At 45.1% G+C, this 23,412-nt stretch overlaps 1 protein-coding gene across 1 annotated transcript; it reads right to left on the bottom strand.

Moving 5' to 3' along the window:
* Positions 1 to 1,542: 1,542 nt before the first annotated feature.
* Positions 1,543 to 21,168, bottom strand: LOC149476690 (uncharacterized). Its single transcript, XM_089711944.1, has 19 exons — positions 20,823 to 21,168; positions 19,499 to 19,655; positions 18,755 to 18,979; positions 18,499 to 18,672; positions 18,088 to 18,194; positions 15,021 to 15,244; positions 13,400 to 13,510; positions 13,148 to 13,225; positions 11,856 to 12,092; positions 11,437 to 11,598; positions 9,549 to 9,831; positions 5,782 to 5,879; positions 5,245 to 5,434; positions 4,039 to 4,095; positions 3,351 to 3,513; positions 2,952 to 3,086; positions 2,297 to 2,511; positions 1,949 to 2,104; positions 1,543 to 1,702 (listed from the first exon to the last, which is right to left on the bottom strand). Exons 1-19 carry the CDS (start codon positions 20,898 to 20,900, stop codon positions 1,610 to 1,612), a joined length of 2,943 nt encoding a protein of 980 aa, XP_089568070.1. The 5' UTR covers positions 20,901 to 21,168; the 3' UTR covers positions 1,543 to 1,609.
* Between the last annotated feature and the right edge of the window lie 2,244 nt (positions 21,169 to 23,412).

The raw sequence follows: 23,412 nt of genomic DNA on the forward strand, positions 1-23,412 counted from the left end.
AAGAGAAATATAAAGTAGGTAGTCGGAAACTGTATATTATGTAAGTAGTTCGCTGGATTTTGTTAATTCATAGGTAAAATAAAATAAAACGCAAAAGTTTGTAATAATATTTATTTAGTACGTACTACTAGAGCATATCAACTGTTTTCTAACATACAATCAACCATCTCACTCGCACTTACACAGGCGGCGTACTGCCGTCTCGCTCGCACTCACTAACGTTACAATATCATATTTTACAAGTACAAAACACACAACACTTCTTCTTTACAAGTATTCAGAATTATTTATTCGGAACAAAATCATTTCGTAGAAAACCAGTCGGTTTGTGAATTCATATACAGATGTGGTAAAAGATAAATGTATAAATAATGGATATTTTAGTGTGTTGGAAATTACCTTAAACGAAATATTTTAACAACTAACTGACCTTATCTCTGCCTATCTCGTACAAAAAGCTCTTTCCGTTTCCCCAAATTTACAATTTTTCATTAAATCGTCTTGTATCTTATTCAGACTATTACAAACACTTTTTTATCTTAATCGGTCCAGTTATTTTCAAGCATTCCTCTGAACAATATAACAATATTTTATTTCTATTTATACACAAGATACTCCATTACAATATGTCATTGTTTTTGAACAATGCATGTCAAGAATTACTGCGTATTATATTACATAATATTTTATGTTTATACACAACTAAATGTGTTTACCATTTAATTACATGTAGGTATATCTCGTCACTGGATCACTTGAGAAGTACAATGGAATGGAGCATGAAGATATTACATCAATTTTATACATTTGACATTGAACAGTATATTTTACAGTCGTAATTATTTTGAATTTAACCACTTATGTATCTATAATCTCTTATTTGACTATTTTATTACGCAATAAAGTGGTTACTTCCAAAGCACGTAACAAGTTGTAATTCTTCCGATTTGCGGTATGTCCTTTCATTAGTACACATATTTTTCTATTTCACCGATACATCGAAGACATTTAGCAGTTAGCTGTATTTGTTTACAACGTCAAGTAATAGTTATCTGTTTATCAACTGGGCTGTGAGCCTTCGATCATTAATAACAACTAGACACAATCACAACACAACAATCAGGGAAAAAACTCGACTTTGATTCATTGGGATAAGGTTGATTGTACATATTTCAGACTCGATCGTCCAGCTTATTGCTGTTATCGTTTGGTTCGTCTTTATGGCGCTACTTTAAACTTTAAACATTCTTTAACATTAGTATCTTTCGACTAGAAGAGTTTCAGTTTCGTTTTGGTTGTTGTATCTAGTTGTTTGTCAATGATGATGTAGTGTGTGTGTGTGGGTCTACTTGTGCAGGCCGGCCCGCTTGGCCGCGGTCTACTTGTGCAGGCCGGCCCGCTTGGCCTCGGTCTACTTGTGCAGGCCGGCCCGCTTGGCCTCGGTCTACTTGTGCAGGCCGGCCCGCTTGGCCTCGGTCTACTTGTGCAGGCCGGCCCGCTTGGCCTCGGTCTACTTGTGCAGGCCGGCCCGCTTGGCCTCGGTCTACTTGTGCAGGCCGGCCCGCTTGGCCTCGGTCTACTTGTGCAGGCCGGCCCGCTTGGCCTCGGTCTACTTGTGTAGGCCGGCCCGCTTGGCCTCCAGCTCGTATATGAGCAGGCGCCACATCTTCACCACGAACACCTCCGCCTCCTCGTCCAGCACCTGCGACAAACAATACATATAATATGACACCTTCTAATATTATTAATGCGAAAGTAACTCTGTAGGTCCGTCTGTTTCTTCTACACGCAACACGTAAGTTACTAAATCGATTCGGATGAATTTTGAAAACTTGAAAAAAGACATAGAACAGGTTTCATCGCGGATATTCTACGAGAACGGGATATATAGTATAGTCAGTAGTGAGGTGTGTGGTGTGTGGTGTGTGGTGTGTGGTGGTGTGTGTACCATCTGCACGTCGTCGAGGATGGTGTTTGGCGCGGAGCCGGCGAGCACTTTGCTGCAGATGAAGTCCACGAGCGTCGGCTCGGGCTCGCCGATGTACTCGATGATCTTCTTGTTGATCCACGGCCGGATCTTCTTCTCCATCAACACCGCGTCGATCTGCGAACGTAATACCACCGTCACAATCTCATAATAAATGTAGTAGTAACAAAAAAAAACAAAAAGATAAACTCGCGGAATTATTGTATTGTTGACGATACTTGATAAGTGTACAAAATTAGAATTAAACCTGTCTGTGTAAGTGAGTCAACATCTAAAGAAGTCGGTCGCATACAGAGATACAAGTGGTACCTGTTCAGTGTCGAGCTTGTACTGGAACAGCGCCTCCTTCTGCGTGGGGATCTTGTCGATGAGGCTCTTCACCTGCTTGCGCTTCTCCTCGGCGCTGCGGCTCTCCCCCTCCCCCCTCTCCCCCCGCTCCCCCCTCTCACCCCGCTCCCCCTTCTCGCCCTTATCGCTCTCGCTCAGCTCACGTTTCCGCTTCTCCTTGTCTTTCTTATCTTTTACTGAAACGATAAACATTACATACGTTATATGAAGCCAGTTTAGAAATTTACACGCGTAGCAAAAAATCATGTCTAGGCGGATGCCTAGCGACAGCGACGCAGGGACGGCATCAAGTCCCCGCGGCCCTCAGAGCCGAGCTCGCTCTCTGCTACCTCGAGCGTCGTACGCGGCACACGCCTACAATAAGCGTGCTATTGTCTTCTGTTATTTTGTACGATTCATTATAATTATTGTCAAATATAATTTAGAACCTTTGGATGGTTTTTTTTGATACCCCAAGACCCCAGTCTTGCACGAATCAATTCTGTATTTGCGTATTATCTTATTAAATGGAAACTTCTAATCTCGAAAACGAGACTATTTTCTACGTTCTTTAATAGTTTTACAATTTCTCAAATGAAATAATGTCACATAGTACGATTTTAATAACTTCTCTCACCATGCCTATGTTCCGGTTCGTCATCATCAGCGAAAGCGGCGTGCACTCGTCTCGTGTGACCGTGACCGTGACCGTGACCATGACCGTGACCGTGACCGTGGGCGCTCGTGTGAGCGTTCACGCTATTGGATTCTGCTGCAAATATATTATTTGTGGTTTTAAACGAGAAATGTTTAATTTCTTATTATTTTTAACTACATTGCATAGTAGAAATATACCAAAATCGGTAGAAAAGTTAAACAATTGTATTTTTCGAATAATTATTCATCTCGAAAAGTTGAAATGTAATAAATTTATCATAACAAAATATATTTTGATAAAGTGTGTCTATTATAAGACACACTTATCTGCGTGTTTGTGTTCGACTCGTGTAGCTAAATGTGTGCGTGTGCGCGTTACCGTTGGGCGTGAGTCCGGGCGACTTGCTCTTGAAGCTGATGGAGATGGGCGAGCTGCCCACGGACGCGCCGCCCCCGGCCCCGCCCCCGCCCGCCCCGCCCCCGGCCCCGCCCCCGCCCGCCCCGCCCACAGCACCGCCAGCATTAGCCGCACTTGTCGCACTCTGCAATACCGACACAATGTTGCTTAAGGTTGCTCTTAGTGTCACACGTACATTTATAATATAAATAGTCTAAGATCCCACGGCAGGATTAGTGCGCTCACAGTTTTTTTACTAAAACCAAACTTTTATGTATATTAAGAGAATATATTATATCGACTAGGTTGCCAGTCAAAATTTGGCCGCAAGCATTTTTAATAAAACAAAATTAACTGATTTTTCGGGAAACATTTCGTTCAATACTTATTTATAGGTAATAGACGGAAAATAATAGCTTTAATCTGATATATGATACGGTGGGATCTTTAACTATAACTTTTAAACAAAACTACTTGTACACGTTTTAAATAATTCGTAGAGACACAAGTTTACACAATACCATATCGACCGGTGTCGATCGACTTCGATATTGATTTTCTTACCCGTTTACAAAAGAAATATTGTAAAAGGTAATAATTTATTTATATAATATTATATGAGTCGGTATCGATTAGTGACATATTTCGTAAGTATTAAAAATATACTCACATGATGCCTGTGCGTTTGCGTAGGTTCTGGAGATGGTGGTGTGCTGCCACCATTTTGCTGAAAAATAAAAATATAATATGTATTACTATTGATAGAAAATAAGTTTGACATAAATCAATTCAAGATATCATTATTGATGATTATAGTCCTTTTCACCTATGATGATTCCTGTGACACTTCATCGTGTTCCGAATTACGTATTTTATGTTTAAAAAGCCAAAATAATTTAGTGCATAATATTTTTATTTTATGGCGGCATTATTACCAAAAATTTAAAAATGAAACATCTTAAGCTTATAAATCAAAAACAGTATTGTTTGGTTTAATATAATGAAAAATAAAATAAAATAACACAAAAATATAATACCTACGCAATTCGTGTACATGAAATGGATCGTTGAAAAATCATAGAGTTGGAAAATCATATAATCGGCGCCCATCTTGTGATCGTTTGTCAATCGAGTCAATCGTCTGTACGAGTGCGTCAGCCTTGTATACAAGTTGCATTTTTATATTGATACTTTACGTGGTATTCTGTTATTGTTACTAATTGATATTGTTGACTTTTTGTTGCTGTTGTTTGCTAAGTTTCCTTAGTTAATTGTTGGCGAAATGCCGAAAAAACTAATTTTGGTACTTTATTCAAATCGATTTCCTTTCCATATAAAATATTATCGATTATCGGAAACAATTGATACGATTTCAGTAACCGACATCTCTACATGTGCCAAAAATCGATGTGTCACAGAAATCATCTTAGGTGGAAAGGACTATAATAATTTTTTTAAAAGAATGAAATATCATAACCATGTTTATTTCTAATATATTTTTTGGGATTATGAAAATTTTATATACATATTATAGCAAATATTTTATCTTATATTATTATAATAATTAAAATATTATAATACAAGGTATTTCGTAAACATTTTTACATCTACTTAAACCAGTATCGATATAATTGTCATTTTTTTTACAATTATTTAACATCTAGTGCAGTGTTGTGTGCAGGGTGTGCAGTGTGCAGTGTGCAGTGTGCAGGGTGCAGTGTGCAGTGTGCAGTGTGCAGGGTGCAGGGTGCAGTGTGCAGTGTGCAGGGTGCAGGGTGCAGTGTGCAGTGTGCAGTGTGCAGTGTGCAGGGTGCAGGGTGCAGTGTGCAGTGTGCAGTGTGCAGTGTGCAGGGTGCAGGGTGCAGGAGTCACTCACGGTGTCGTGTCGGTGCCGGCGGTGGCGGTGGCGGCGCGGCGGCGTGTCGGCGCGCGGCGGGGTGAGCGGCGGCGACGCGGGCGAGCCCGGCGACCCGCCCGACGCGCCCGACGCGCCCGACCCGCCGCCCGCCGCCGCGCCCGACCCGCCGTCCGCCGAGCCCGCCGACCCGCCCGAGCACACCGCGCCGCTGGAAACGGGCAAACTTCATTCTGAACCTCACGCAAAACGCGCTCTACGACACAACGCGGGCGGAATAAAAAAAGGTTGAAGACGAAGCGAAAACGTTTACGAACACGCATGACGTTTCGCATAATTTTATTACACATCTATCGTAGGTTCTCTTCACTCTCGTTCACACTCACGCAGGTATTTCCTAAACATGATTAAACTTGTGATTTCAATTATTCAAATTTTTTATTATATTGTTTTTATTCGAGACACACAAACGAGCGTAAAAGATTTGAATTATTAATTATTCGACAATAACAAATACATATATATGATTGATATATCGATATCGGATCGGATACTCACTCGGAGTCGGAGTCGATGGGCTCGGCCTCGGTGGGCAGCTCGCGCGACGCCTGCGCGCGCAGGTAGCGCTCGCGCTCGCGGGCCACGCGCTCGCGGGCCTGCGCACACGGGGCGGTTAGCAGTTATATACGTTACGATCGACTTCATCAATTGCTTTGTTTGTGCCGAATCTGAAACGGCAACTTAGGCACATAATGTATCCATATTAATATTATAAATGCAAAAGTAACTCTGTCTGTCTGTCTGTTACTCAATCACGCCTTAACTACTGAACCAATTTGCATGAAATTTGGTATAGAGATATTTTGCTACCCGAGAAAGGACATAGGATAGGTTTTATCCCGGAAATCCTACGGGAACGGGTTTTTCTTTGAAAACGCAGGCGAAGCCGCGGGCGGAAAGCTAGTTAACTATAAAATATAGAATTGGAAATGAAATATAAGTTTGAGAACACGAGTGAACAGCACCTCTCGGCGCGCCTGCTCGCGCTGCACGGCCCGCTGCGCCTCGCGCTGCTGCTGCAGGTCGCGGTGCAGCGTCACGTCGAGCAGCGGGCGGGCGGTGCTGCTGCACTCACCTCTCGGCGCGCCTGCTCGCGCTGCACGGCCCGCTGCGCCTCGCGCTGCTGCTGCAGGTCGCGGTGCAGCGTCACGTCGAGCAGCGGGCGGGCGGTGCTGCTGCACTCACCTCTCGGCGCGCCTGCTCGCGCTGCACGGCCCGCTGCGCCTCGCGCTGCTGCTGCAGGTCGCGGTGCAGCGTCACGTCGAGCAGCGGGCGGGCGGTGCTGCTGCACTCACCTCTCGGCGCGCCTGCTCGCGCTGCACGGCCCGCTGCGCCTCGCGCTGCTGCTGCAGGTCGCGGTGCAGCGTCACGTCGAGCAGCGGGCGGGCGGTGCTGCTGCACTCACCTCTCGGCGCGCCTGCTCGCGCTGCACGGCCCGCTGCGCCTCGCGCTGCTGCTGCAGGTCGCGGTGCAGCGTCACGTCGAGCAGCGGGCGGGCGGTGCTGCTGCACTCACCTCTCGGCGCGCCTGCTCGCGCTGCACGGCCCGCTGCGCCTCGCGCTGCTGCTGCAGGTCGCGGTGCAGCGTCACGTCGAGCAGCGGGCGGGCGGTGCTGCTGCACTCACCTCTCGGCGCGCCTGCTCGCGCTGCACGGCCCGCTGCGCCTCGCGCTGCTGCTGCAGGTCGCGGTGCAGCGTCACGTCGAGCAGCGGGCGGGCGGTGCTGCTGCACTCACCTCTCGGCGCGCCTGCTCGCGCTGCACGGCCCGCTGCGCCTCGCGCTGCTGCTGCAGGTCGCGGTGCAGCGTCACGTCGAGCAGCGGGCGGGCGGTGCTGCTGCACTCACCTCTCGGCGCGCCTGCTCGCGCTGCACGGCCCGCTGCGCCTCGCGCTGCTGCTGCAGGTCGCGGTGCAGCGTCACGTCGAGCAGCGGGCGGGCGGTGCTGCTGCACTCACCTCTCGGCGCGCCTGCTCGCGCTGCACGGCCCGCTGCGCCTCGCGCTGCTGCTGCAGGTCGCGGTGCAGCGTCACGTCGAGCAGCGGGCGGGCGGTGCTGCTGCACTCACCTCTCGGCGCGCCTGCTCGCGCTGCACGGCCCGCTGCGCCTCGCGCTGCTGCTGCAGGTCGCGGTGCAGCGTCACGTCGAGCAGCGGGCGGGCGGTGCTGCTGCACTCACCTCTCGGCGCGCCTGCTCGCGCTGCACGGCCCGCTGCGCCTCGCGCTGCTGCTGCAGGTCGCGGTGCAGCGTCACGTCGAGCAGCGGGCGGGCGGTGCTGCTGCACTCACCTCTCGGCGCGCCTGCTCGCGCTGCACGGCCCGCTGCGCCTCGCGCTGCTGCTGCAGGTCGCGGTGCAGCGTCACGTCGAGCAGCGGGCGGGCGGTGCTGCTGCACTCACCTCTCGGCGCGCCTGCTCGCGCTGCACGGCCCGCTGCGCCTCGCGCTGCTGCTGCAGGTCGCGGTGCAGCGTCACGTCGAGCAGCGGGCGGGCGGTGCTGCTGCACTCACCTCTCGGCGCGCCTGCTCGCGCTGCACGGCCCGCTGCGCCTCGCGCTGCTGCTGCAGGTCGCGGTGCAGCGTCACGTCGAGCAGCGGGCGGGCGGTGCTGCTGCACTCACCTCTCGGCGCGCCTGCTCGCGCTGCACGGCCCGCTGCGCCTCGCGCTGCTGCTGCAGGTCGCGGTGCAGCGTCACGTCGAGCAGCGGGCGGGCGGTGCTGCTGCACTCACCTCTCGGCGCGCCTGCTCGCGCTGCACGGCCCGCTGCGCCTCGCGCTGCTGCTGCAGGTCGCGGTGCAGCGTCACGTCGAGCAGCGGGCGGGCGGTGCTGCTGCACTCACCTCTCGGCGCGCCTGCTCGCGCTGCACGGCCCGCTGCGCCTCGCGCTGCTGCTGCAGGTCGCGGTGCAGCGTCACGTCGAGCAGCGGGCGGGCGGTGCTGCTGCACTCACCTCTCGGCGCGCCTGCTCGCGCTGCACGGCCCGCTGCGCCTCGCGCTGCTGCTGCAGGTCGCGGTGCAGCGTCACGTCGAGCAGCGGGCGGGCGGTGCTGCTGCACTCACCTCTCGGCGCGCCTGCTCGCGCTGCACGGCCCGCTGCGCCTCGCGCTGCTGCTGCAGGTCGCGGTGCAGCGTCACGTCGAGCAGCGGGCGGGCGGTGCTGCTGCACTCACCTCTCGGCGCGCCTGCTCGCGCTGCACGGCCCGCTGCGCCTCGCGCTGCTGCTGCAGGTCGCGGTGCAGCGTCACGTCGAGCAGCGGGCGGGCGGTGCTGCTGCACTCACCTCTCGGCGCGCCTGCTCGCGCTGCACGGCCCGCTGCGCCTCGCGCTGCTGCTGCAGGTCGCGGTGCAGCGTCACGTCGAGCAGCGGGCGGGCGGTGCTGCTGCACTCACCTCTCGGCGCGCCTGCTCGCGCTGCACGGCCCGCTGCGCCTCGCGCTGCTGCTGCAGGTCGCGGTGCAGCGTCACGTCGAGCAGCGGGCGGGCGGTGCTGCTGCACTCACCTCTCGGCGCGCCTGCTCGCGCTGCACGGCCCGCTGCGCCTCGCGCTGCTGCTGCAGGTCGCGGTGCAGCGTCACGTCGAGCAGCGGGCGGGCGGTGCTGCTGCACTCACCTCTCGGCGCGCCTGCTCGCGCTGCACGGCCCGCTGCGCCTCGCGCTGCTGCTGCAGGTCGCGGTGCAGCGTCACGTCGAGCAGCGGGCGGGCGGTGCTGCTGCACTCACCTCTCGGCGCGCCTGCTCGCGCTGCACGGCCCGCTGCGCCTCGCGCTGCTGCTGCAGGTCGCGGTGCAGCGTCACGTCGAGCAGCGGGCGGGCGGTGCTGCTGCACTCACCTCTCGGCGCGCCTGCTCGCGCTGCACGGCCCGCTGCGCCTCGCGCTGCTGCTGCAGGTCGCGGTGCAGCGTCACGTCGAGCAGCGGGCGGGCGGTGCTGCTGCACTCACCTCTCGGCGCGCCTGCTCGCGCTGCACGGCCCGCTGCGCCTCGCGCTGCTGCTGCAGGTCGCGGTGCAGCGTCACGTCGAGCAGCGGGCGGGCGGTGCTGCTGCACTCACCTCTCGGCGCGCCTGCTCGCGCTGCACGGCCCGCTGCGCCTCGCGCTGCTGCTGCAGGTCGCGGTGCAGCGTCACGTCGAGCAGCGGGCGGGCGGTGCTGCTGCACTCACCTCTCGGCGCGCCTGCTCGCGCTGCACGGCCCGCTGCGCCTCGCGCTGCTGCTGCAGGTCGCGGTGCAGCGTCACGTCGAGCAGCGGGCGGGCGGTGCTGCTGCACTCACCTCTCGGCGCGCCTGCTCGCGCTGCACGGCCCGCTGCGCCTCGCGCTGCTGCTGCAGGTCGCGGTGCAGCGTCACGTCGAGCAGCGGGCGCGGCCGGTACTGCTCCTCGCGCTCCCGGCGCGCGCGCTCGAAGGCGGCGAGCGCGGCGGGGTCGTCCCGCGCGCGCGTCCCGAAGATGTCGTCCCGCAGCGCGTCCAGCTCCGCCTGCTCGCGCGCCCGCTCGCGCGCGTCGCTCTCCGCCTCGCGCACGCGCGCGCCCAGCCGCCGCTGCAGCTCCTTGCCCCTGCACGTGATCACACGTTATACCGATTCGACTGCGGGCTACGTACATTATTTTATTGACGGGTTTATCCGACATTGAAATCGACATTGAATTTTGAATGTAATAATATAGAAGCTAACGATCTAAAAAATTTGGAAGTGAAATATAACCTTAGATTACAAAATAAAATACAGATGGAGCATGACAACCGCCCGTCGCCCTTGTCAAAGAAAATACGAAATCAAAAGCAAATACGTCGCTGCTCCAGTGCTATAGCGCATATAGTGTCATGCAATACGTCAAAAAGGGTTTACAATTTTAGTAAAAAAAATGCTGTCTTGTGATAATAAAACGCTGTAAAATTTGTTCCCGAAAACAAAAAAAAAGATAAAACATCGTTTCACAGGTTTTCTGTAGATTATTTGGCTGATTTATTTCTTTATACGAATAATAATTTTACAGATATGAAGGAATACAAAACTTCAACGTATGTTGCCAGTATTTTGAAAATGAATTTGCCATTTTTATTGGTAAAACGGTAAAACGGTTAAAAGATCTTCAGGGTAATGCTGTTGGATTTTTCGATCGTGAATGTGATTATTTGTAAAGAGCACTAAAGGTTCATGATCATTATTAGATTATTTTAATAAGCATAATACATTATTTTGTTACTTTTATAAAGCTTAAAAACGCCATAGTCGTTTTCGCTAGCGATTTAATTTATGTGAACTCTATGATGGTTATAATGAAAATAAAATGTCCCGTATTCTCGACTAAAAACTACCGCTATTTGCATTCATATATATTTTGAAAAATAAAAAATAATATAATTATTATAGTTAATATTGAAAATTTTTGAAGTGAAACTTCTTTATCGGGGTTGGAAAAAAATTTAGTGTAACATTTTTTCGTTTCGTTACGTGCCATCTTTTTCTTGTCCCTACCACGCGTGATTCGACCGACGTATTTCTGTAAAGTTGCAAATTATTTTTTGAAAAATAAGGTCATAAAGAAGTTCACTTCTTACGTGTGTACACTAGTATACGCACACATTTTTTTATGTAATTTATTTAATTAAAAATTTAATACAATTATTTTGAGCATATATAACTTTAGTAGGCAGGTACTTTATATAACAAAAGAATTTTTACAATACATATTATAAAAACAAAATATCAACAAACCCGAAATAATATTAAAATAAAAATTAAAACTTGACTGCTAATTTATGTATATAGCCTACGTCACTACCGCCACTAACATAATAATTCAGATGATTGCAATGAAACCTCACAACTCAAAATCGGTCCAACGGTTTATATACTGCAGGGCGTGTCAAAGAAATATTATACATACATACATAAACTCGAAAAACATAACCCTCTTTTTTCCGTAGTCGGGGAAAATTTTGGGAAATTTTTCAATATCTGGTAACATTACACGCACACAGAAGCACCGTGTACGTACAGTGCAGCGGCGAAATGACAGCACACATAGCTTTATTGAAAATGACGATAAATCATTCGGTTTAGTTCGGCAACGCTCCATCTGTCTTTTATTTTGTAATCTAAGAATATAACATTACCACATTATGGAACAGAAACGTCTCAGACGGATGCGACTCACTTGTAATACTTGTGATCGTCGCGCTCGTCGTCGTAGTCCTCTAGGAACTGTTTGAGACGCTTCGCCTCCCGCTCTCTCTCCTCCTCGCGACATCGCTCCCTCTCCTTCTCCCGCTCGTACTCCTTACACTTGCGGCGCTCGCGGCTCTCCCAGTTGCGTAACCTAATCGTAAACGATTCGTGAAACATTTACAAGTACATATATATACTATTATATATAAAATAAAATTTAACAACTAAAACCCGGAAAACGCGCTGTAAAAACAAGATACATACCAGCTGATAAATATATTTAAATAATATACGCGATCGTATCATAAAATTCATATACAACAACGAAACATTGGAAAAAAAATGATTGTAGCCAATCAGAGTAAACAAAACAGTTTCGTAGGAACTGCTACAGCTGCTCGGACTCACCGCTCCTGGTAGGCGGCCTCCTTCTCGCGCGCGCGCTTCTCGAGGCGCTTCTTGTCGCGCGCCTCCTCCTCCAGCTCCTTGTCGCGGCGCGCGTCCGCCGAGCCGCGCCCGCGGGACCGCTCCCGCTCCCGCTCCCGGTCCCGGTCCCGGTCCCGCGACCGCTCCCGGTCCCTGTCCCGGTCCCGGTCGCGTTCGCGTTCCCGCTCCCGCTCGCGCTCGCGCTCTCGCTCGCGTTCACTGTAATGACATAGCAGTCTTCGTTGTAGTTGAAATAATTATTTGTTCGCCGGTCGAACAGTATAATACGTTAATTTAGAGGCGATGACCGGCATTATCTATGCTATGTTAAAAAATAAACACAAACTAAACATTAAGCTTCATCCGAATCAGTTTCAGTCATAGTTTTGACTGAAAAAATCTACAACAATCAATGTAGTCGCTTTAATAGAGGACATAACTAATGCTCTGGACGCGAACCCTATTAGTATCCACACTATAATATAAAAAAGTTATCCACGCGCTTGACTTATTGGAACGTGAAATATTGCTAAAAAATATGTGAAATAGATATACACACAAAAATATCGATAATGCGCGTCGTATCTTCAAAATCCTACTCAACTTCTGTCAGATACACGGGATACATTTCTAAGGAAAATTATATTTATAGGTGAAGTTAGTTCATTTTATTTGTGAATGATCTTTAAGACTAAAATGTAATTTTAAAATTTACGCAGAATCTAATTTCAATTTTTTTATCTAATATCATCATGTTTTATCTTTTGATTTGTAATTTTTGAACATTCCACATCAACAAAATCTTAAATAATCACAAAATACCCCGTCCGTGAGGCACGCAAATCCGCGGCAATTTCATATCTTGTACGAATGTACGGATGTATTGACAGCACAACCACACCACACATGTTATGTCATTTGTTTATTTTATTTTAAAAGATCACTATTTTTTAACTTATTAGGTACTCTAAAATTTGTTGAAAATCAATTCTTTTAATATATGCTTTACACGTAAGGGCAAGTAAATGTCGGTGCTACGATACGAGTGTTCCGATAACGGCTAGGCAATTACTTCCCACGATTGTGAACTGAGATATAAGTTTTATTGTTTTCTTACAACACTATTTGCTGTGTTTCAAATTACGATTTCCATTATGTGGCGTTATAAACGATATTTCTTTTCAGAGTACAAATACGAATATTGTTTTTGTCAATTCATATCATGGCTTTTTTTATTTGTTAGAATATTTGATCAAAAACAATGTATAACGTACCGTTCTCTGTCCCGCTCCCTCTCGCGCTCGCGCTCCCTCTCCCGCTGCTCTCTCTCCCTCTCACGTTCTCGTACCTCTCTAAAGAATACACATGTAACACTTTGTTAACAAACTCAAGTTTTTATGTTATTGAAAAATCTAAATTTATTAACAAACCACACTAAGAATGGATTTTTGATAATGCAGTAAAAATTGCTGAATGATCAAAATAGGTATAATCATATAGCATAAATACGCTTGTGTACAATGTACCTTTCTCTTTCCCGTTCTCGCTCCTTCTCCCTCTCGCGTTCTCTCTCTCGTTCTCTCTCCCTCTCTCGTTCCCTTTCCCGTTCTTCTCGTTCTCGTTCCCGTTCTTTTGTCCTGTAAATTAATCAAAAAATTATGTAAAATTCTATTTCAATAAGATTGAAAAGATTGAAAACGTGGTCAAATTTGTCAAAAATAAGCTAAGTAAAAAATTGGTTTGAAATAATCCATACTAATATTATAAATGCGAAAGTAACTCTGTCTGTCCGTCTGTTACTCAATCACGCCTAAACTACTGAACCAATTTGCATGAAATTTGGTATGGAGATATTTTGATACCCGAGAAAGGACAAAGGATATCTTTTATTGCGAAATATGTATCACGGGCGAAGCCAGGGCGGAGTAATATTATAAATGCGAAAGTGTGTTTATTCGTTTTAACTTTTAATGTGAATAAGTCGGGAAAATTTCCATAAGAAAGGAAAATTTCTATACGTCAGGAAAATTTCTATACGTCAGGAAAATTTATATAGATAAGGAAAATTTGTATAAGTCAGGAAAATGTTTATAAGCCAGGAAAATTTCTATACGCCAGGAAAATTTCTATACACCAGGAAAAATTTGTATAAGTCAGGAAAATTTCCATAAGTAGGGAAAATTTCTATAAGCCAGGAAAATTTCTGTCCGTCAGGAAAAGTTGTATAAGCCAGTAAAATTTCAATACGTCAGGAAAATTTCTATGCGTCGGGAAAATTACGATAAGTCAGGAAAAATTCTATTAACAAGGAAAATTTCTACACGTGAGGAAAATTTCTATAAGCCAGGAAAATTTTTAAGTCGGGAAAATTTCTATAAGGAAAATTTCCATACGCCAGGAAAATTTCTATACGCCAGGAAAAATTCATAAGTCGGGAAAATTACGATAAGTCAGGAAAAATATGTATAAGTCAGGAAAATTTCCATAAGTCGGGAAAATTTCTATAAGCCAGGAAAATTTCTGTCCGTCAGGAAAAATTGTATAAGCCAGGAAAATTTCAATACGTCTGGAAAATTTCTATGCGTCGGGAAAATTACGATAAGTCGGGAAAATTTCCATAAGGAAAATTTGTATAAACAAGGAAAATTTCTATACGTGAGGAAAATTTCTATAAGCCAGGAAAATTTCCATAAGTCCGGAAAATTTCAATATCTCAGGAAAAATTCTATTAAATTTCTATAAGAAAGGCAAATTTCTATAAGCCAGGAAAATTTCTATAAGTCAGGAAAAATCCATAAGTCGGGAAAATTTCGATAAGACAGGAGAATTTCTCTTTGTGGGAATTTAGCACACATATAGAAGGTAACTTGGATTAACATATAGGGTAGGTTTTATCCCGGAAATCCCACGGAAACGGGAACTATGCGGGTTTTCCTTTGAAAACGCGGGCGAAGCCGCGGGCGGAAATCTAGTATCAATAAATAAAATTTTAAGTACTTAAAAACATTAATGTTACAAAGAATCTCAGAAAAAAATGAATCGTCTAATATTCACATATTTGTTAATGCGCAATGTCACTTTGGTCGCGTTGCATAAAAACTTTCGATAATTGAATTGATAGAGAAACACGTCCCCGAATGTGCATACCTGGACACGCTCCTGCGGCGGCGGTCCTTGTCGCGGTCGCGGTCCCGCTCGCGGTCGCGGTCCCGCTCCCGGTCCCGGTCACGCTCCCGGTCGCGCTCCCGGTCCTTGTCGCGCTCCTTGTCGCGGTCGCGGCCGCGCTCCCTGTCCCGCTCCTTGTCGTCCTTCTCCCGCTCGGGCTTGTCGTCCTTGTCCCTCTTGCGGCGCACCACCACGTCCGCCTCCTCCTGCACAAGCGCTCACTTGTACCCGACTCTCACGTTTGCACGTTACACAAAATACACTCGCACAATACGGAATAACTTGTGTTCCAAATAAGAGGTCGTTTAGTGCCAATCGATATGGACGGAAAATTCTTTGTTGTCGTGTAGCGTGTGTTTTTTTTTTGTTGAATACTCATAAGATTAATGCGCTCTCCCTCACCGTGACGTCATCGAATTCTTAAATTTTAAGAATTTTTAAATGTAAATATTTGATTAAAAATAACAACTGATTTCGATCGCTAGGTGCAATTTTAGTGTTCATATTTAATAAATTAATTTCAGTAGGCCCCCATAGCTGATGTACCAAATTTTTCAAGAAATTTTAAAGATAATTGATTAGAAATGGAAAAATTTAAAGTTAAGACTTCTTTTTTTTGAAAAACGAACACTCGACTGTTCAATTGTGGGATATAAATAAACCATATAAAACCAGAAATTTTCGTACCCTCTCCCAAACAAAACAATTTAGGAAAAATATCCAACCAATCGTTCGGGAGAGCAGCGCGAGTCGCTAAATAAATCAACCCAGATAACCGAGTCGCTACGCATCCCATCGAGAGCACCGCAGCTAGTGTGCGTGTGTGTGTGTGTGTGTGTGTCGATGTGTAGGGGACTTACGTGCGGCGGCGCGGCGACGCGGCGCGCGGCGCTCGGCCCCTCGCCGCTACAAGCAAACGAACCACTGCTGTCGTCAGTCCGAACATTAGCGCTCCTACAGCCTACCGCTACCCTACCGCTACTGCCTACCGCCGCTGCACTTGGCCGGGCGTGCCGCGTACGCGACAAGACTGCGGCTATCGCTATTTTGAGGAAAACTTTTGAAAGAAACGTCTGATCTTTTTGTGACGCACGACATTCTCTGATTTTTGATCAAGAAAGAAATTTAATTTAGAACTATAATATGTGTGTGAGACATTCGATGTTATGTTTTTGTAGGTAAACTTTTTGTTGATTTAATATAGACATCGATGAAGCCACAATTTGTGTTAATATCTAGCCTTATTCAAAGATTAAGCCATCGTTTTGTTTAAATCCGCATTCTTTTAGATCTCACATAGTACAAAAACGATGTAAATTAATATCAAGTGCAGCAGCTGAAAGCTAACGAAACCGAGGAATCCAAACGCCACCTGCAACGCAAGTGACCGAAATACCCCTTTCATACTATCGCGCTCTCGCTGCGTTCCAGTGCTGTCAGCCCATTGAATATATCATTCGATTTGTAAGTGTGCACTGTGTAACACATGGAACATCTCGAAACATTTCGTACGAGATGTTTTTTTTTAAACAATTAAAAGTTAATCGAATCATCGTTTCGAAAGTGTTATTACTTTAAGACAGCGTTTAGCTCGTTAATATTCTCCACAAATAATTTCCACAAATGAAATCTCACAAGGCTGGCAGCACCGGTTGCGGTCATACATGACGTGTGGCGGCATGGTGTGGTGTGGGGTCGGTGTGGTGTGTCGGTGTGTGGGAGGCAACTCACGTGTGTCCGCCGGCGCCGCCGCTCCCCGCGCGCCCGCGCCTCGCCCGCCCCGCCCCACCCCGCGCCGCGCCCCGCGCCCTGCCCCGCGCCCCACGCGCTCACGCAACGTGCATTTTCAAATTAAACTCTATCCGACACCCATGTATCATATGTCTGATATTCCCCCAGGCTTAAAGATAAACCCTGTCAAAAGTTTTTTGTGGTAACGCAAAAGTTCTCCCAGCTCAGCGAGTCTGTGGGGCGAGGCTCGAGCGCGGCGCGGGGGAGGCCGCGAGCCCGCAACTTACGAGTGCGGACTCGCGACCGGCGGCTCGCACGGTCCAGGTCGATTGCAATGCAACAAATTCTATTCTTATTCTTAGCTTATGTTTCTTTCGCTGATCGCAATTATTAAGAAATCGACTTAGACTGATCGATGCCGTTATAATATCTTAACCGTCTAATTATTATTAATAATATGAACCTAAACATGCTGGTAAACTTTTTATGTATTCGAATATGACTCGAATGGAAGATTTTACTTTTAATGATATCAGAATAATAATGAACTGTAAATTAAATGTGAAGAAATTAATCGGAAATGATTTTAGTTAAATGTATAAATTTAATAGGACTATGACTATAATGACTTCATATAAAAAGCAAATAAATATCGTAAAAAATAAGAAATTAAAATAAGTAAATGTATAAAGAAATATAGTTTATTTATAATAATATAATGATTAGCACAACCCAGATCTGCAACACCTCCCTGTCTCTGAACATGTTAACACTACATAGGCCGTCTCTGTCACCCGGGGGTGTCGGCTGCAGAGTGCGACAGAGAGAGAGAGACAGTGAGGTGCCGCAGCGGGCGCGCGAGAGACGAGAGAGACTCACCGACGGCGACGCACACAGCCGCAGCGCGACACACACACGCGTCTGCCTATCCACTACGTACTTGGCGTCTACCGCATTGCGTATAAAATAGCTCACCTTAGGTTTAACAATGTACGTTTAACATTACACATAATATTGAGCTACATTTTAACAGTGATAATTTTTTTATTAATATAGAGGAACTGAAATAGCGGCAAAAATTAAACTCATTATCTTTAATAATAGTCCATTGTGTTATACAAAACTTTACACAGAATTTAATGTTGGTGAATATTTAATAAATCATTAAAAAAATTATTTCACCAAATTTTTGGTGGCATATTGAAAGCGACAGTTTCAATGAACGGGTAGAGTAGCGTCGGTGGCCCGTGTGTGCCGCGGGGCGTGCGAGCGAGAGGCCCGAGGCGCGCGCGTGCGCGTGCGAGCGGGACGCACTCACCTTCATGCTCTCACGGAACTTGCCGATCTCGCGGTGGATGACGTCACGCTTCTCCTCCGAGATGTCCGCCTCCTCCAGCACGCGCGCCGTCTTCGAGATCGCCTCCTCTGCAAATTCATTGCATACATTAATGCTAATACATAATTTGTGAACGTATTGTGATCTTTGTTATCCGAATACAATGACAAACAAAAATTTATACATAATACGTATTTGTTGCAAGTTACTCAAGAAAATGAATTCCCACTGTATAAAAGTTTAAATTGTCTATAAGTTTATTAGTTCATATTTATTTATATAATAATATGTTTGTGTGCAAAGAAATGTTCACACTAACATTATATAAACTGAAAAAAAATTGCTACTTTTATTGTCAAAATTCACAGCACAGAGCACACGCTGCAAACTTACCCTTCTGCAGCGTCTCGTAGTTGTTGATCTCCTCCTGGTAGTCGCGGTAGATCTGCGCGATCTTGCGCTCGGCCGCCTCGTCCAGCCCGCGCTGCTTGGCGTCCAGGTACGACTCGCCCTCCGCCCCGCCCCCGCCCCCGCCCCCGCCCTCCGCGATGCGCGTGCGCTGCTCCGCTAAAACGCGAATGCGAAGTTATGGAGTCATTGGCTAACAAGTATAACACGTTACAATCGGTTCGCCGTCCGCGACACTCACTCTTGTAGGTGTCGACGAGCGCCTGCATCTTGCCGTCGACGCGCGCCAGCAGGCTCTTGTCGGCCAGCGCGCGCTCGTGCAGCAGGCGCACGCAGCGCAGCGCCGCCTCGGGCCCGCAGAACTCGCAGAAGCCGAACGTGCTCACGCGCTTCCAGCTGGCCACGGCGCCGCACGCGCCCAGCAGCGCGCGGATCATGGCGTCGGGCGCGCGCGACGAGATGTTGCCTGCCCGCGGTGGCGTCCCGTTAGCGTGGCGCGCCCCGCCTCGCGCCCCGAAACATACCGAGCTGGCGGATGTTTCGCGGCGTGAAGCGAGGATTGCGTTCGGCGGTTTTATATTCATTGTAAATAAGTGAAAATTAAAAATATATATAATATATATGAAGTAGTATCGATTTCTAATTTACATTAAAACTTACCGAGTGGATTCCGGCCTCTCAATTCCGTGATTTGATTTAACGACTAAAACAAATGTCCCCTACTTATATTTCTGAGGTTTTACAGAGATTCATATCTACATAAGACCTCCGAGTAGAAAATATTATATATGTATTAGCTTAGTTTTCATATGAAGATCGATTTATCTACATTTAAAATTATTACAAGTAATAAAAATTAGCAAAGGCACGTATTAGGAATGGAAACATTTTTAACAAAAAAAATGCGTTAAGGAAATTAAATTTATATTTAAGTAGCCTTTCAAATTTAAAAGTTGATATTGAAAGTATTAATCAGAATATTTACCGATGAACACCGTAACGGCGGGCCCGTCATCCTTGGCGCCGTTCTGTGGGCGGGCGGGGCGCGGAACGGCTTTACCTGCGTTACCGGCGGGCGCGGGCAGCAGCGCTCCTCGGCCGCCGCTGCTCACGCCTGTCGCGCCGTAAGCACCCACCATCACCTGCACATGCACACTCATCAAACACAACTAACTCTACAAACTAATTTGTTCATTTACTATTTGGACAAAATATTGTTGCTAGGTAAGATTACGAAGCATTTTAAATTAAGCCATAATTACTGGATTTTTTTTGCATAAGAAGTTTGCAATACAATAATCACTAGCAGTATAACTATTAATAAATAAAATAATCTTCTGTATTGGTTGAACAGTAACTGATAACAGACAATAAAACAGCGATCTCGAGTATGGTAGCTAACATTGTGACACAAGAATTTTAAATATACTGGGTTTCATCGGTAAATGTGTTATGTGCACAGGGTGTGTGATTATTCCATAACTATTACAGATATCAAAAAACTTAAAAGTGATATCTAAAATACTGTAATACATAACAATTAAAATGACAATAATTACTTTTAAAAAATAGAACACAAAATATCCAGAATTGTACACTAAATGTGTACAATTCTGGATATTTTCTGTTCTATTTTTACACTTAACCCATTTAACACATTTTGTATTCAAAGCAGATGTTTGAAGTGACATCCTTGTTGTGCAATACAATGACAAGCTCTATTTACAGTGTTTTTTGTGCTGGGTCTCTCGATGTTAGCCAGAAGGGTTTCTACATCTTAATGCGAACGTGTGCATGAACTGAAGATTCGCCCTGGTAGTGACATGCGTCGAGAGATATGTGGGAGAGAGATATGTGGGTCTGGATAAGCAGGTAGGCTAAATTAAAACCGGGTGCCACATGAGTGAAGCCGCAGAATGTCACTAGTGTTATGTGAGAAAGCCGAAATCATGAAGATATACTACAACCATAATATTACATTTACATATTCATGCAGTAATTAAATTTAACGTAAATTGTGCAGTAACAGTGCAGTTATTGATTATAAAAGGCTTATACATGAAGTACCTACTATGATATACAGTATACACTATACAGGGTAGCTGGTAACTATGCGACGCATAAATATTCATTCAAATTATTGTGACACCCAGTGTGGAAAATGCTATTGTACGCCATATGATTTGCCACGACAGGAAAAATTATCACATTTTCATATATTAATAATTAATAATATTTTCGAATACCACCCCTTGTACGGTCTATTAGGTTAGGTCTTGGAAGAAAAAAAATGACACTTGTTTACTTACGTGTGTTGGCATCTGCATAGTAACGACCCCAGGAGCAATTCCATAGGGTACCATGGGTGGTCGAGGTGGAAACGACATCACTCACAAACCAAACAGCCAATTACAAACTCATCAAATTCACTACACTTCCTAACCAAACCCAATGACGCGTACACGGCTCTTTACTTTTCAAACTTAGATAACGTTTAAGGTAGTATATTTATGGTAATATCATTAAGTTTAATTAAATGGAAGCATTTTGATAATAGAAAATAAAATATTTCGCATAAAATTTTCGTTAAATTGTAATGAGTCTCTGACATTAGAGACTCGCGTCAGCCATTTTTGTTGTATTTGAAAAAAACAACATGGTTCATTCTCACTCTACGAACATAGAGTTTACAAACCAAAGACTATAAAATGTTATATACTGTCAAAAACTCGATTATACACAATTAAGATACACAATGATGCGATTATCAATTCTTGATTTTGTACATGCTTTAAAGCACGCCACTCAAGTCGAAATACTTTAGTGCCACATTACGAATCTGGAATCTGTGATAAGACTTGCTCATAGAAATCTAATTTTTTTAATAGGTAGTCAATTACTTTTTATAAATATCATGTTATAATTAACTTAATCGATAAACACAGGCAAAAAAAAACCTCATTTTTTTATTATTTTCACTTTATTTCATGGATACTTACTTATTATACATAGTGTTCATTTTTATTTAGCTTTGACTAGTTAATATAGTTATAACAATAAATTTCTAAAGAATAAGTAAAACAAATTCGATCACGAGGCGGGATTCGAACCCGCGTCTTTCGCTTTGCCGGGGCAACGCCTGGCCTCACAGCCACCCTGATCCCGTCAGAACAATCGAATTTCTTCTACTATTTCCGTTTTATACATGCTCTAAAGATACTATTTGAAATAATGTTTCATATTGGTCGAGACGGTTCGTCTCGACCAATATGAAACATTATTTAATCATCTCAATAGATGGTGTGGGGTGTCCCTGCCCGGTTGACATTATATCTTAGTATTTAAGAGAGTGCTATAATATAACTAGAAAGGCAAGTGCTTTAGTACCTACTTTAGCACACGTGCGAGTTAACGTTTATATTTCGTCCATTTCGTCGCCAGGATGAACAATCAACGTCGCGAAATAAACCCCATTTTACGCAAACGGCAAAATAATTAGTGTGTTAATGGAACAAATAGAAGAAGACATTTTAATTAACTTAAATTTTATTGCAATATTCTATAACATAGGTTTTTTTACCTTCGTCTACTTAATAATTCTCACAAGTTAAATCATTTCAAATAATAAAATAATTATACATTTTAAGTGAGTAATCTAACCCTAGTGCACTCTCCTAAAGTTCTTACTAAATTTTCTGTCTACACATAGATAAGTAACGAGGTTATTGACGAGCTCAGGCACAGATTAGAGAATAGTTCCCCAGGTGTCACTGGTAACGAAAATAGAAATCAATTCTATTTTGATTCTAATGAAAAGTACTAAACCGTACTAAAGCGAGTAGCGTTTACATGTTTCTATTAAAGCACTCTCCTAAAGCACACCACTAAAGCTAAACGTTAAGGTCCCACCTCGTGATTGAATTTTTTATATTCTTTAAAATTTCTCATTTATAAAGCATTTGAACATTATAAAACAGTGTTAAATGTTTATAACAAGATCAGAAAAAATTACATGTGCACAAATGCATTATTAACAAGGTAGGGAAGGACAATTATTATTACATAAATTCAATATATGTACATATTATGTTCATACATGAATAGATTATAAAAACACAACTATGTTATATTAAATTGAAAATAAAATAGACGGTATCTTATTTATTCTACTGAGAAACTAAATTACTAAAAACCATTTATCCAACCATTATATACAATGTAAAATAATAAAAAATCATTATCTTTATTAAACTTTGTTTACACATTGTGCATTATTTCTGAACGTACAAACTATCGTGTTGGCAACACTCAATGCCAGTAAGACCTCATTCACACGAGAGCTTTTTTAACGTCCGTTAAAAAAGCGTCCAAATAGAACAAATGCATTCCCAAGTATATGTTCACACGTCAGCGCTTTTAAAGCGCGACGCTTTTTTATCGCGCAGTGTTCTATTTTCAACGCTCGGCGTTGGGCGTTAAATAAAATAGACCATAGGAAACTTCTTACTATTATTCAGACGAGCGCTAAAAAAGCGCCGGCGCTGCGTTCAGTATGCCGCACGCTCGCTCAGCGCTAGCACGTGTTTGTTGTGCTTATAATCATCAGAAAATCGATACGATGTCGTGGATTGTTGATCCCGAACTATTAATTATAGATGTGGAGTCTCGTCCGTTCCTGTATTCAAAATCGTTATAGACATTTGAAAATAATTAAAAAAATTCCGGGGTATTGCCTTAACTCTTCGTACAGTGTCACAAACTGCCCTTTTAAGTATCTCTGTTCATTCAGAGGATGTACCCAGAATGCCTTTTGTTTTCTTTTTCGTCTTTTAATAACACAAATCGCTAGTGCCAATCTTTCTTTCTTTCTTTCTTTCAAATATACCTAACATATAAAAA

This window comes from Colias philodice, chromosome 27 (assembly GCF_061535455.1).
Source record: "Colias philodice isolate Cphi_HAF_F1 chromosome 27, ilColPhil1 Martin Lab GWU primary, whole genome shotgun sequence".
In the NCBI taxonomy this organism is placed as follows: domain Eukaryota; kingdom Metazoa; phylum Arthropoda; class Insecta; order Lepidoptera; family Pieridae; genus Colias; species Colias philodice.

What these genes read in the sequence shown, in the direction of transcription:
- LOC149476690 (XM_089711944.1), bottom strand. Translation starts at nt 20,900, where the DNA reads ATGTCGTTTCCACCTCGACCACCCATGGTACCCTATGGAATTGCTCCT. An exon ending in CGCCGTTACGGTGTTCATCG is followed by an intron (nt 18,980 to 19,498) that starts GTAAATATTCTG and finishes CACCGCGGGCAG; the next exon opens with GCAACATCTCGTCGCGCGCG. An exon ending in CGCCGCAGGAGCGTGTCCAG is followed by an intron (nt 13,511 to 15,020) that starts GTATGCACATTC and finishes ATTAATTTACAG; the next exon opens with GACAAAAGAACGGGAACGAG.